Source organism: Primulina eburnea, chromosome 2 (genome assembly GCF_022965805.1).
Source record: "Primulina eburnea isolate SZY01 chromosome 2, ASM2296580v1, whole genome shotgun sequence".
Classification (NCBI taxonomy): domain Eukaryota; kingdom Viridiplantae; phylum Streptophyta; class Magnoliopsida; order Lamiales; family Gesneriaceae; genus Primulina; species Primulina eburnea.
Window position 1 is genome coordinate 735,225 of NC_133102.1, and position 14,969 is coordinate 750,193.

At 36.3% G+C, this 14,969-nt stretch overlaps 2 protein-coding genes across 4 annotated transcripts in view; both read left to right on the top strand.

Moving 5' to 3' along the window:
* Positions 1 to 4,851: 4,851 nt before the first annotated feature.
* Positions 4,852 to 5,361, top strand: LOC140823964 (uncharacterized). The gene has a single exon (XM_073185570.1). The coding sequence runs from the start codon at positions 4,852 to 4,854 to the stop codon at positions 5,359 to 5,361; it is 510 nt and encodes a 169-aa protein (XP_073041671.1).
* Positions 5,362 to 7,417: 2,056 nt separating this feature from the next.
* LOC140816221 (dolichyl-diphosphooligosaccharide--protein glycosyltransferase subunit STT3A-like) overlaps positions 7,418 to 14,969 on the top strand; it is a 35,696-nt gene continuing 28,144 nt past the window's right edge. For 2 of the 3 annotated variants that reach the window (XM_073175345.1, XM_073175328.1), the window contains exons 1-16: positions 7,418 to 7,650; positions 7,830 to 7,892; positions 8,882 to 8,937; positions 9,047 to 9,118; positions 9,317 to 9,422; positions 9,533 to 9,583; positions 9,953 to 10,048; positions 10,272 to 10,331; positions 10,436 to 10,549; positions 11,580 to 11,666; positions 12,317 to 12,420; positions 12,699 to 12,794; positions 13,361 to 13,481; positions 13,594 to 13,674; positions 13,758 to 13,889; positions 13,975 to 14,193. In XM_073175345.1, coding sequence (XP_073031446.1) covers positions 7,534 to 7,650; positions 7,830 to 7,892; positions 8,882 to 8,937; positions 9,047 to 9,118; positions 9,317 to 9,422; positions 9,533 to 9,583; positions 9,953 to 10,048; positions 10,272 to 10,331; positions 10,436 to 10,549; positions 11,580 to 11,666; positions 12,317 to 12,420; positions 12,699 to 12,794; positions 13,361 to 13,481; positions 13,594 to 13,674; positions 13,758 to 13,889; positions 13,975 to 14,193 — 1,575 coding nt within the window. In that variant the 5' untranslated portion in view covers positions 7,418 to 7,533. The remainder of the gene's footprint in view (positions 7,651 to 7,829; positions 7,893 to 8,881; positions 8,938 to 9,046; positions 9,119 to 9,316; positions 9,423 to 9,532; positions 9,584 to 9,952; positions 10,049 to 10,271; positions 10,332 to 10,435; positions 10,550 to 11,579; positions 11,667 to 12,316; positions 12,421 to 12,698; positions 12,795 to 13,360; positions 13,482 to 13,593; positions 13,675 to 13,757; positions 13,890 to 13,974; positions 14,194 to 14,969) is intronic. The other variant, XM_073175336.1, reaches the window with a different exon arrangement.

Sequence of the window (14,969 nt, forward strand, 5' to 3'; positions counted from 1 at the left end):
ACGGGGGAATCATGAATAGCTTTACTGTTTACTCTTTCCCTCACATTCTAAAATTATTGTCTACCCTTACTGTTCAGATTTCGCGCAAATTATCTGTGCTCTTCGCAAGTTCTTGTGCTCTTCGAATTGTTTTCTGCCTCTTTGCTTCTTGATTTTGCAGATGGCTGGCTTCGATCCTCAAGACATAAGGAGTGAAATGGATGCGAGTATGAGTGTTGAATCACCAGTCACAACACCCTCCGCCGAAGCAAATGTCGAGGGGAAGGAAATTGTGCCTGCACCAGACGAACCAATGCCACTGGAGATTATCGTCCCTGGTGAACCTGGGAACGAGATCAATGTTGAGAATCCTCCGGACTTCGAAGCTTTGAATAAAGCGTTTCCCCCTGCCCCCATGCGCAGAAGGTCAAAGAGACAAGCAGGGTTTGACCCTGACTTTTGTACCAACCAAGAAACCACGGGCATTTGCCTCCTCAAATCTTCTGGACCCTGATTTCTCATCTGGAGACGACTCTGATAATGGTGATTTTGAGTTGGTGGCGCGCCCCAAACCATCTGTTGCTGCAAAAGAATCTGGTTCTACTTCTAGCAGTCAAAGGCCAAGCCCCATCACAGATTCTCAAAATGTTGCAGAAGAAAGAGCTCCTGATGAACCTGAAGAAGATGAACAATCATTGGCCGAGTTTCTTGCTCACCTTAAGGAAGAAAAGGCGGCCAAGAGACAAATGTCTAAGGAGGATGAACCTGATTCAGAAATGATGAAGGAGTTTGAGCAAAATCGACCTGGAGCCTCTGATGGTTTCTCTTCCTCGTCTGTATCTGACTTTGAATCTGAGGAACAGGATGATGATGAATCTGAGGACATTGGCTCTGAAGCTAGTGAGTCCTCTGGAGATGCTGCTGATGATGCTGCCGGTATTGAGGAGGATGTTGACAACATCGAGCACAACACTGACTCTGCAGACTATGACTTAAGTAAGTCCTTTTCCCCCAAATTTTACTCTGAAGATGCCTTGGCGTTGTGGCCGATATTTGCTCAGAGAGGGCTGATAGAAGAGAAAAATATTGATGTTAATGCGTATGGGAGATACAACCTGATCGAGTTTCTCAAGAACAGAAGGTTGCTGTCCACCGTCACTACAGCTGAGCCCTACTGCCGCCGTGTGGTGCTGGAATTTTATTGCAATTTCTTGAAGAGTGTTGGAGATGAGAATTCAGTGAAGTTTGGAAGAGTGTTTGTGCGTGATCATATTTACAACTTCTCCCCGTCAGTGATCAATGCATTCTACGACACTCCCGATTTTGAGGAAGCTGACGAGGATCTTGACATCCATGCTGTAACCTCCGTGCTGACTGGAGGTGTGATCAAAGTGTTTCCTGATTATCCCAAGAAATTGAGTGATGCTAATCTCACCTCCTTTTTCTCTATACTGAACAAGACAGCAATCTGGACTTGGACACCATCAACTAATTCTACGACTGTGACCAGATCTCAGGCGTTGGTGCTATTTGCTATTGGCACTGGAAGAGGCTTTAATTTTGGAAAGCTAGTATTTAGGACAGCTCTACAATAAGCTGAAGGAGATTTCAAGAAAACAAAGCTGCCCTACCCCTCACTCATTTATGGAATCCTGGAATCGCAAGGTTTCATCAAGGATATTGATGAAGAACTCTGTCCTGTCGGAGGATCACTGAAGATTTCTCCTGTTTATTTTAAGGGCAACATAAAGGTCGATCTGCCCTGGCAAAGTTCAAGTGTTGCTTCGGATATTGGCCACACTGGAGACACAACATCTGAGCCCCAGCCTGACACTGCTGATACATCTGAGCCTCTAACTGCGAGTCTACCTCCTACACCGCCTCCTGGTTATGTTACATTATCTGTCTCCTACATTCAAGCTCAAATTGACTATGGTCGACAACAGATTACTCATGCCAAGCAGACCATTGATTATTACGAAAATCAAGTGGCAGATTATGAACTTCTAGTTGCTGCCAGCTACCATTCTGGACAAAAAAAGGGAGTAGATGATAAAGCTGGAACCAGTGGAGCCCAAATGGATGAAGATGATGAAGATGCTGATGGCAGTCATGATGAATAATGATATTTTATTTTGAGTTATTTTCTCTCTTGATGTTTCTAGTACTTCAGCTGTTCTTTTATTCTCTCTGATATGTGTCACTCCTGATTAATGAAATATTCCGGTGTTATGATCTACATTGTTGCAACATCTAACCTACAACACTGGCTAAATGTATCTGTCATCAGGTGAAGGCTTAAGTTCAGGGGGAGTCACTGAGTTATCCATTCAGGGGGAGTTCAGCCAAATACCATTTGTGGGTTGTTTTGTCCAGAAAGGCAAAAAGGGAGAGATTGAAAGGAATTTTATTCCTTGATATACTTTCCATGTTTATCTTTAATATTTTGGCTTTCTAGACATGTGAATAATATTGAATATTTGATATGATAATATAATATTTTTATGATATGATATCACAATATCTTTAAGATATTATCCTTATGTTTAAAGAGTTTGTTTCCTAATGAAATTGCTTTTTTGTCTAGGTTAAATAGGACTACAAGAAAAAAAAAGGCGGGGAGGACGAGTAGAGAGACGAAGGAGTTCGAGGAGTTTGGAGATCGAAGCTATCTCGTACTATTGTTTAAGTGTTGCCGAGAAGTGCTTACATCCGATGACGACAACACCTGATCATTGTGTTGATTAGTATGTTGAATTTTTGAAGACTTTTTACTTCTCGGTTGATGCATCCCTTGTATATTGGTTATACGGTTTGTTAGAGGTTTAGGATGCAATTTGTTACTCGCCTTAATAAGGGAGTTGTTTTATTCTTTCACTAGTATTGGTTTTTGTAAACTTACAAGTTTTCTAGTGAATTATTTTGCCCTGAGGCACCGCACAAGTATTTTATACTTGTGCATAATTCATATCTCGTTTTTTCACTTTATTATAATTCACAACGTAACTTCCGCTGCATGTTGTCGTGAGTGTTGCAACACCTATATTCTGTAACACACAACACTCACCCTCAACTCACACATACACTGTGGAAACAGAACTTTCAAAAATGTTTAGCTGTAAAACTCTCTGCAGAACTTAGAAATATATTTTAGTCAAATATATATTTTGAGGCATTCATCTCTCCCACTAATTTAATTGTTAATATGCATGATTTTCTAAAACATCTTATGATTTAATTTAATTGCTTAATCGTTAATCTAACTAATGGAACAAGCTAGCATCGAACGTCATATATTATGTGGTGCGAACGTAGAAAGAAAATAAAAAAGATGATTCCCGACATGATGACGATATATAGTGACATCATGATGAGAGAAATTAAAATTTAAAGAATTGATTATTATAATCTAAAAATTTAAATTTCTTGGCAGTCGGGCAATGTTTCAAGTAATCATCGGTAGCGTACATCAATGCACTATCAATTCCTTCAACTTCACCGAAAATTTCATGCCGATTTAAACGTTAAATGGCGGCTGATTAATAATTGAGTTGCCCCTAAGGGACACTTAGAATTTAGATATATAATCTTCAAATTTATTAGACGTCCAATCAATTGGATTAAGCTTTTGATCTCTTGCATATATTTATCACAACAATAATGTTCTAAAATAGTATTTAAATCTAGTGCATTTCTAAGTCAGTTAACTAAAATACGTGGTGTTTAATAAAAATATTATCAAGCAATTTGCTTAACTTTGTGCTAACACAATATTTCACGATACAAGAAAATAATCTGCTAATGACTTGCACACAAAAAGGCTCAACACTAGTGTATATCGAAGCCTTGTGCAAATCATGGTTAATATAAATGAAAACAAGACAATGATATCAGTTAAACTCGAGTAATTGCTCTTGGATCCGTCATATGTCAAGCCCAACTGCTTTGTCTGGATAAAAACAAGCATAACTGCTGCTAGTTTGCATGCTTGTCTTCCTGCCGCTTGTCCTAGACGTTGACCAAGTGTCCCAAAACATCCACGCGACTGCCCAAACATTAGATTCAAGGCTTACACATTCCAACACTTAGCTGTCTCTAACACATCCGCCCAAATATGCCAGTCGTTTATACATATAGCCAATCCAATTCAACCGATGCTACATGTACTCGGCAACAAAGACTTAGTGAATCATGGATATATGTAACAGACACATTACTTTATATTACATTCAAGATTTTTGTCAAGTTAAATATATGTTTTATAGTAGTTGAGTGCATAAGAGGAAGTTTAAGGTGGTCAAGTGAAATTTACCCAAAATGTGGGCGTGTGTGTGCGTAATGTATGTCAATTTGACGTGTCGAACACTTCCAAATTTGTTGACTTATATGGCAACGTGTGACGTTAATTGTTAGAATAGTTTAATTCATTTGAGAGGAAATTCAAGTAACTTCGAACAGAAACTTCCAACGAAGTTCACATATTATTCATCCAATTAAAAAAGAAGAACAAACGGAGAAATTTCCTCGGCATGCATGATTGTCTTCCTAGCAAGGTTTTTGCTACATGTTGATTCCGACAACTTATACAAGTACTTGTCCTTTGCGATCAACATTAGATATCTTTTTAAATTTGATTAATAAATTCCAGAGGGATCGTGGATACCCTTTGCAAAAATTAATATAATTTGGTGATGAATATTCATAGAAAATTCTTTAATTTTTTAAATTACACTCTTCACCAAACTATATATATATACCCCTCTTCTCACCAAACCAAAATATACAAGTCATTTGATCCACAGGAAATGGGTTTCAAAATCAGAGTACTTGTGGAATTTAATAATATTCAATAGTGGCTTTTGTGTATATATGATGAGGGAAGCCGAATCCATGAAGAGGAAAATAGTGCCCCACCTCAACTCGTTGCTAAAGAGAGGAAAACTAGCAAGCTCCGCCATAGGCAAAGTGCTACAACACTGCCACCAGTTATACTACTCCAATCTCACGTGTCGATCCGAGGAGGTGAACTTGTCGTTTGTGACCCGCGGAGAATACGAGTTCAGCTGTAGCAACAGTCCCGCATATCCCTCTTACTCCATATCTAAACCAAGAAATCGAAGGAACAAACGCGGCCTCCTCCTCAAATGCAATCACCGCCAAATCGAACAAATTGTTTATAACAGTGTCGTGGTAGCATCTCCATCAATGATGAGGTTACCGGGGTTCGGACATAGCCCTGAGGTGAGGCAACTTAGGGTAACGGACTCCCCATTCTCGGTAAAAGATACGGGGGAAGATGATCAGGTCGACATGGATGCCGAGGAGTTCATCCAACGTTTCTACAAGGAATTGGAAAAACAAAGACTGAGTAGTTGGCTGTGAATCCCTTTATATCGCCACTGCCACATTCATATATATATATATATATATATATATATATATATATATAATAAGATCCTATATAAATTTATATCGTGTTAATAAGTCAAGAATTAGTTTTTAGGATTTTATAATCATGTAAATGATTAGAATCGAGCATATACCTAGATCTTTGTCTCTTAGCTTGTGTGTATGTACTTTTTCTCCTTTTATATGTAAAAGGTGTGCGCATGTGCTCGTTCGCTGATATATGTACCGAATTTTATATATAAAGTATTGGATTAATGGGTCTCTTACGATTTTGGGAGCATTATTTCTCGAACGAAAATCTTCTACAACATTTTCTCTTACACCAATAGTGAGTTGGTACAAGTAGAAAATTTCAACTGATTTTGTCACTGTAGTATGATTCATATAACCAATATCTTCTCTTAACCAGTACGTTGCTTCACTGCTTGTTTGGGAAGAAAACATCTCTCAGTTTTGAACTTGTTTCAAACAACATAATTAATCTTTGTAAAATCTATTTTTTAACCAAAAAACTCTGTGGATTCAAATGACAAATGTCTTTGGGACAGCTATTCACGAAACAAATTAAATGTTGGATTAATTTAGCTATTGAATACGTCAACCCAGACTTGTGATTTCATTATAATATTATTCAATGATATATGTATGTCTGTCGTCAAAATTAATATCACTGCATTATCATTGAGTTTAAATGGTAAAAATTGGACATATCCCTTCTTTATCCAACCTGCTACAATTAGGGATGTAAACAAACCAAACCGTTCGCGAGCTATTCGGAGCTCGGCTCGATAAAAAGCTTGTTTGAGTTCGTTTGTTAATCATATCAAACCAAGCTCAAGCTCGATTTTGAGCTCGACAACTTAATCAAACCAAGCTCAAGCCTAAGCATATTCGGCTCGTGAGCTCGCAAACATGTTTGTTAATAGGTTCGCAAGCTCGAACTCGGCTCGTTTAGGTGGCTCGTAAACTCGAGCTTGACTAATTTGTTGAATTGACAAATAAAAATATTAGTACTAATAAAAGTTAAACTTGTATGTCTAATATAAAATTAGTTCATAGATATATTTAATTTTAACAAGCTCGATTAGTTCATAGATATATTTAATTTTAACAAGCTCGAATCAAGCTCAAATTCGAGCTCAATTGTATGTTTTACGAGCTCGAAAACGAGCCGAGCTCAAGTGAGGCTTGTTAAATATGATAAACGAGCTATTAATAAACTAAGGTCGATATCGGCTTGATTAACATGATAAACGAGCTTTTAACGAGTCGAACTCGAGCTTTTCACAAGTTTAGCAATTTCAAGACAAGTCGAATTCTAGCCTGATGATAAAAGCTCGAATAAAGCTCGAGTTTGAGCTCGAGCTCTATCAATCTTAAACGAGCCAAACTCAAGCCAGATGATAAAAGCTCGAATCAAGCTCGAGCTCGAGCTCGAGTTTGAATTAATCTTAAACGAGCCAAGCTCAAGCCTGATACTGTTCGGCTTGGTTTGGATCGTTTACATCCCTAGCTACAATCTTGAAAGACCCGAGACCCATCCCATCTAAATTCCAAACCTTATATCCTAACTAACCCATACCCGAAAGTTAACGTCTTTTATTTGTCAAATCTATTTAATCCGTCATACAGTTATTATATTAGTAATATTTTTTGATATTTTAAATTTTGAACTTGTATATTTTATCCCCAATTCATGTATTTTATCCCTTTTTTTAAAAAAACGTCCGAATACTAGATACCATATTTTTAATATTTTTTTGAAATTAATTTAGCGAACAGATGAATTTGTCTTGATCATTAAATTATTTCTTCAAAAATATATATAAATGAAATTAATAAGAAATGGACAGGTAAAAATTAAATTCCAAACTCCTAATATAATTAACCAATGAGGACATGCCAACTGTGCCCTTCACTTGGATTATCCAATCACATTTCTTGTATGATGAAGTCAATTCTATATTCCAAAAGGCTAAATTAGTCTTTTCAGACAATCAATCTGATAAAAATAAAGTCTTGTAATAGAAATGCCTAGTGATGTTCTACAAAACCTCCCTCCCATCGGCCCACGCTCCGCAAGTCATCCGCGTTCGTTTGTGCGCAGTTCTCTTGCACTAATCGAGGATCTCGAATTCTGCCGTCATGGCGGCGCCGGAGAACCCGCAAACGTCGACCTTACGTTACGCGTTTGGAAATGTGTTGTCGATCTTTATTCTGTTGCTCATCGGCGTTCTGGCTTTCTCGATCCGTCTCTTTTCCGTAAAATTCTATCTAATCATCCGCCTGATTTCGGTCTTGTTTATAGTTATCAATTCATGTATAAGTTCGTTTGAGTTTTCGGATGGGAGTCTGCTTTGGTACTCGGCATCTCTGGAGTGTCCTTTATTAGAGTGACGATTTGAATTTTTTGCTTATTTGCTTATCATTTTTATCTACAGGTGATTAAGTACGAGAGTGTAATTCATGAATTTGATCCGTATTTCAACTATAGAGTCACTCAGGTTTGTCTGTTTTCCGTCTGTTTAATTTGCACAAAATGCAGAAATGACTCTAGATTTGGTATGCTGTATGTTTATTAGATTGCAAAGGTTTTTGCATCATTCAACGCAAAGAGTGATTTTTATTTATTTATTTAAGGCTGCATAATGTGAAGAACCGAGTCAACCGACTGCTGAAATTCATTTTGCCGAATCTGACTAGTTTTAAGGTTTTGCATCTGTACATTTGATAATGGAGTTGTCAAGAAGTAAGCAATTGCAAGTTCAGTAAATGTACACTGCAATCTTTAAAGAACTAAATAGGTGCACATGCAATATTTGTAAGACTCATCTTTACAGACCTAATTTTATAAGTTGCAACTAGAAGGCAGTTGCAAGTTCAGTACTTGAGTTTGATGCTGCAATCCCAAAGAACCAAATACACGAATTTGATAGTGGGTGCTAAGCATTTAGAAAGGCAACTCTTGTGAAAATTAGTGTATACAACTCAGAGAAAAATGCAGAGTAAATTTATCGTTGGATTCATATCTGACCTGTTCTAGGATGATATTAATTATTAATCAGGTACAATTCGATTGGTATTAGTTTATGGTGGATGTAGATAATGCTGTGAAACAGGGGATAAAACATTAGCTGTTTTTTTTTCATTGTTAAATGTGCAAGGATTAGTCAACATCTAGGGCACCTGTGACGCTGATATGTTAGGAATGCATAAGTAGGAGAGTTTCTGAAAATCTACCTATTTAAAATGTTTGATCAGCCTTTTCTTGACCCCTGTTCCTTTTATTGTGCTTCGAATGATATATAGGAATCTCAAGCGACCAAGCATGTAGATTATGGTTTTTTGTTACGTTAGAAAATGAATAACTTTATTTTTATTGGTTTACACTTGCTCTGTTTGCTTGCATTTGAATATTGCTCCACATGTGCGTTCATTGTACTTTAATACTTTAAAGCTCCATCATAGAAGTTGACAAGAGTTCTGATTGCAGTATCTTATAAAAACTGGAGTATATGACTTTTGGAATTGGTTTGATGACCGGACATGGTAATTCCTGCTATATCATGGAAAATACACTACACAAAATAATTGTGGTTGCATTTTGTTCCGTTTTTAGTGTATTAAGTTAATCAAGTTTATTATTTCTGTCTCAAAGGTATCCGCTAGGGCGGGTGATTGGAGGTACTGTCTACCCAGGTCTTACATTGACTGCTGGTGCATTGTGGAAGTATGTAGCACACACATTTTTGTTTACCAGTAAATTAAACCAGTCTTAAGAACTTAATTAGTATTTTGCTGTTTAAAATGTTGAGCAAATCAGGAATCAATAATCCTCTCCTGTTCTGGTTCACGTATTATTTCAGCCATGATTGATTTTCTTTATTGTTTCAGCCATGATTGATTTTCCTTTGGTAATTTTTGGCAGGATATTGAACTCATTGAATATCCCTTTGTCTGTGGAGACTGTCTGCGTATTCACTGCCCCTATTTTTTCAGCGTTTGCTTCTTGGGCTGCATACCTTTTGACAAAGGTTCTGCTGATCATCCTTTGATTTATTTTCATTTTATTACAAGCCTTGCAGAATTGGCGTGCACTTTATTTTTATATGCGATGATATATCATTTATTGCACTTGGTATAGGAAGTCAAAGGTGTTGGAGCTGGACTGACTGCTGCAGCACTTTTGGCCATGGTAATTTTTCTTGTATATCTTTGTTCAGCTGTTGGCATTTTGAATCCCGAGGCAGCATCTTTCTTTTTTCTTTTCTGCAATCCTTAAGCACAATCTTGCTTTTTCCTTTTCTGCCTTTTCTCTTGTTGTCACTCTTTTATGCCTTAGCAATAATCTTATGTGATTTCTCTTTCCTTCGCATTTATAGTGAAATGTTTCATTAATACATCCATGCGAGATAAAAACCAATCAGATAACCCTTAATTTTTTTGGCTGAAAATTTACGTGTTTATTGTTTACTGGTTGATTGTTTATGGCACACATATGCTCTAATCTTGTGCGAGCTTGTCCCTGTACATTGTTAAGGTTTTTATGGATTTTATCGGGCAGGTTCCATCATATATATCTCGGTCTGTGGCTGGAAGCTATGACAATGAAGCTGTAGCTATATTTGCTTTGATCTTCACTTTCTATCTCTATGTAAAGGTGACTCATCAATTTTATCACCGCTTCATCAGTTTTGTTATGTGCTATTATATTTGAATCAACTGAACTATTTGACATTTTCAATTAAATAACGTCCTCCAATAAACTGAACCAGCCGAACTTTCGAACATATGCCCGCTTTGATCCATTTATTTCTCATGGATTTCGTAAGTCTGGAACTGAAATATAGCCATTCTTTAACCTTCTAATCCATTTACTGCAGACATTGAACACAGGATCTCTTTTTTATGCTACACTAAACGCAATGGCGTACTTTTACATGGTAAACTTACCTACTGCTGATCTACTATACTCTTCCCTTATTAACTAACCTGTTTGTTTTCTCCACGTGCTCTATGAAATTTTGTGCTCTTTTACCTGTCACAGGTTTGCTCTTGGGGAGGGTATACATTTATTATAAATCTTATTCCAATGCATGTGCTTCTGTGCATTGTTACTGGTCGCTACTCTTCACGCCTCTATATTGCCTATGCTCCACTTGTGAGTATCTTCCAATATTGTTTGGCTTGAATTTGTGGTCTTGCTTCAGCTTGCCCATGTTTGTTGATTGTTAGAATTAAGCAAGAATTTAAATGATTATAAGCTTGTTAACTGCTATCGATTTTATACGTTTATCATAAATCTTATTCCAATGCACGTGCTTCTGTGCATTGTTACTGGCCGCTCTTCTTCACACCTCTGCATTGCATATGCCACACTTGTGAGTGTCTTCCCGTAATGTTAGGCTTGACCTTTTAGAATATCAATGGTCATGTTGTCATGCAGAAATGATCTTTCATTGGGCTTATTGTTCCTGTTCTGTCCCTTTTTCAATTCTATTGCTATAACTGTTGTCTGAATGTATATAAGAACTATCAAATGTTTGAGTTATGAATGATTTCCGTGTATCTATAACAAGTGAACCTTTCACTTAATGCAAGAGTTATAAGTGCATCAAAATAATCCTCATGCACTCTTTGGAATTAGAAGGGAGTTAATATTATACATTTTGGTTGTAGGACAGTCATTCTTGGTGGTATAATGTATTTATGGTAATTCCTATTTCACTTAATTGTGTATTCCCAACGAACACAATATCATTTGGCATAGAGTCATCAACTACCAGAAAAATGATCATTTGCCGTTTTATATCTATTACTAGGTGAACATGAACTGTAGTTGCTGACTATTTTCTGTTCTTGTTTAATTTCTCTCAGAAAACATTATAGGAGTTCCTGGGAACAAATTCTCAAAATTTGGTTTTGTGATAGGTGGCATGAGTTGGTGCTAAAAATTTGTAGGGGTAACTGCTGCTCATATGTTCATAAATTGGCGACCGATATCTTCCCCTTATCTATTAGCTCGCTTTAGTCTATATTTTTGTATTTCCTCGGTATCTGTTTTTAACTATTACAGTTGATAGTTACAGGGGATAAAGTTTTTGGTTACCCATGAAATCTCTTATATATATTTCAGTGTGCTTTGGCTTGATCCAATACTGTCTCGTGATACCTCAATTTCACAAATGTAGGTCGTCTTGGGGACATTATTGGCATCTTTGGTTCCAGTTGTAGGTTTTAATGCTGTCATGACATCAGAGCATTTTGCATCATTTTTGGTAAGTTGACTACCATTTTATTTTTCCCAAAGTAGATTACTAGCAGAGATGAATGATTACAGTGCATATAATGATTAGTAGGTTAGTATGAAATTTATATATTTTACTTCATCGAGGTGCCTTCAGATTTTAATCATGCAGCCTGATTTGTTTTCCTTCTTGGTTACATTTTGTGGTAATTTACCCCATTCTTAACATAATTAATTATAAATTATACGAAGTGCATGTATGAAACACGAATAGGACTTCACAAGAAATATTTGTAATCTGTAGGTAAATAGTCCACATGGTATATCTATTTTGACATGGGTGGATATTAATATGTTTCTTGGGGGTTACAAGAAGATTTTTTTGTAAATGTTGTTCCAAGTTGAATCATTTTTATTACCATTGAATGTACATGACGTAGTGGTGAGACAAATAAGGGTTGCATATTTTTATAAATGGAACTCATATTGTAAGAGTCAAAATAAGATGATACCAGTGGGAAAAATACTAAGAGTCTTATATGTGCAAGCATGTCCCACCTAGTCAATGTGCGCTATTTCTCATTCTATTTGGTTAACTATATGTATCTCTAGATGCTATCACATTTCATGTTAGATTCTTTATTTTTTGAGATAACTTGTCTTTCTGATTATTATGTGCAGGTTTTCTTAGTGATACATGTCGTAGCTCTTGTATATTACGTCAAAGGAATCCTCACTCCCCAAATGTTCAAAGTAGCTGTTACTCTAATCGTATCAGTGGGCCTGTAAGTTTATCGCTTGCAATTTTTTTGTTTTAATACATTAATTTATTGCATGGGTGTTCTATGAAACTATGACAAGGAAGAACACAAAGGTACACGTGGTTAACCACAGTTTTTGTAGTAAGTACTTGTCTTTGTAGCATGCCCTAGCAAGTCTTTGAATCAATGTGATGCTGTTTTCCTAATCTAAGTTCATTTTAGTTTGTGTGAATTAAAAAAAGCCATTTTGGTGGGCCGAATTGAGAAGAGATTGTTTACGACAGACTTTGTCTTATATTCAGGATTGTCTGTGTTGCTGTTTTAGCAGTACTAATAGCATTGGTAGCTTCCAGCCCTACAAAAGGTTGGAGCGGAAGAAGTCTGAGCCTTCTGGATCCGTAAGTTCCTCAAGATAAATTTATTGTTCTACAGATTTATTACTCAAATATTGTATGATTGACTTTCCACACCAAGAAATTCCTCTTCTAGTCTTCTTGAGGAATTTGTGTTTGGTTACTATCAACGCAAGCATCCATCTGGACAACCATTTCCAATTCATGTGAGCCAAATGGAGTGTTCTTTCCTGCGGATTTATAAATGTCTAATGATTAACTGCCTTATGTGGTGCCGTGTTACCGCTCCTTTTTTGCATTACTTGTCCAATTGAATTTGGTAATATATGGGTATTGAGCCCTTATTCTTTCCTTAGCTGCCAAATTTTTTGGAGTAAAACATCTTCTGGTTGTTGACATACTTGCATACATTAGCTCTTTAACATAACTGAAAATAATATGCTAAGTATGGTGGTTCAATTCTGACCTTCTTGATACCAAGTACTTTTCATTTGTGTGGAATCTTGTTATTATTGCCTTGACATTAATTCTTCCCTTGTTATTCTACTTGTGATTGTTTGTGTTATAACATTCTTACATGAGTTTCTCGACCTTTGTTGGAACTGGGTTAGAACATATGCAAGCAAGTACATACCAATTATAGCCAGTGTTAGCGAGCATCAACCTCCTACATGGCCGTCCTACTTTATGGATATCAACGTTTTGGCATTTTTGGTTCCAGCTGGCATTATTGTGAGTGATCAATATTTAATGGTATCTGATTAAGCTTATTTTGGGTTTGCTCTATTTATTTATTGTTGCATTTAATGTATTAACTCTAGCCTTTCTATATTGTAATTCACAGGCGTGCTTTTCACCGCTCTCTGATGCTAGCTCTTTCGCAGTCCTTTATATAGTTACATCAGTATATTTTTCTGGTGTCATGGTACGGACTCTTGAAACTCACTGACATAACATTTTTGCTTTTCTTTTACCCCAGAGTATGACTTTCTATTACTAATATGCTAGGTGCGCTTAATGCTTGTGCTAGCTCCAGCAGCTTGCATAATTTCTGGAATTGCTCTTTCTGAGGCTTTTGATGTTCTTACTCGATCCATTAAATATCAGTTCCATGACAAAACAGAAAACCCCCAGCTCAATGTAAGCAAGCTATGCAATATACATCAAATTTATTAAATATTTACTTAAATTACCAGGGGGATTAAATGCTCATGTTCTGCACAAGTCAGGGGATACTAGTAACAATTCACGAACTGATGAAGTGAAGATGGAGAAAAGTGAAGATTCATTAAAGGAACGATCTTCAAGAAAGAACAAGAAGAAAGCAAAAGAGACAGAGAAGGCTTCTGTCATATCCCAGATTGAACAGAGGCTTTTGGTTTTACCGTTTGAAGCTTCTTTCATTGCTATCTTCTTACTTATCTTGCTGGGTGCATTTTATGTGGTATGTAATCTTTGATTAATTTTTTGATCATGTTACATCAACCTTTCACACGAGCTTTGAAGGACTAACATGTCTGGTTCTTCCATTTTACGATTATCATTCATGACTTGGGGATTCTATTTGCTAGATCTTCATTTGTTTACATAAAAATTGATATTACTTGTTTATGATGCTTATAGCTCTCAGTTATGCTTACCAAAAATTTGCCACTGACTAATAGCCAAAATATTAAGTTTCAAATGGAAAGAACTATATTCTAGAGTTGCTCCGAGTAATATGACATTTGTTATACAATGAAATGCATTTAAGATTGCCATGATTGAAGCTTGAAATCATTTGTTCGACTCTTATCCCAGCTCTAGTTTTCAAAATAAAATAATTTGCCTTAGTTCAGCATTACTATTTTCAAAAGATTTAAAATCATATTATCAAACAAAAGCATTTAAAAGTTTTGTGAAATGCTTAAGCTTATCAAAACCCAAAATTAATAACTATATATTAATGCATATTGGATTAGTAAGATATTTATGTTACTCTTAGGTGAAAACTCAAATGCGAAGGATTCAGGACTTGAAACAATATACATTTCTGTTGTAGAAGTTTTTCATTTAATTTCCTCTATTTTGATATTCGTGAGCTTGCAATTAATTTTCCTATTGAATGTTACATTTGCCTTAATCCATGATTTCGATAGGAGTAATCCACAATCTGATTCTCCTCAGTTTTAGAAATTATCCTCACTGAGATTCTGGCAACTTTGAGTGCATTGGCTCTAG

Excerpts from the sequence above, each read along its gene's own strand:
- LOC140823964 (XM_073185570.1), top strand. The coding sequence starts at position 4,852 with ATGAGGGAAGCCGAATCCATGAAGAGGAAAATAGTGCCCCACCTCAAC.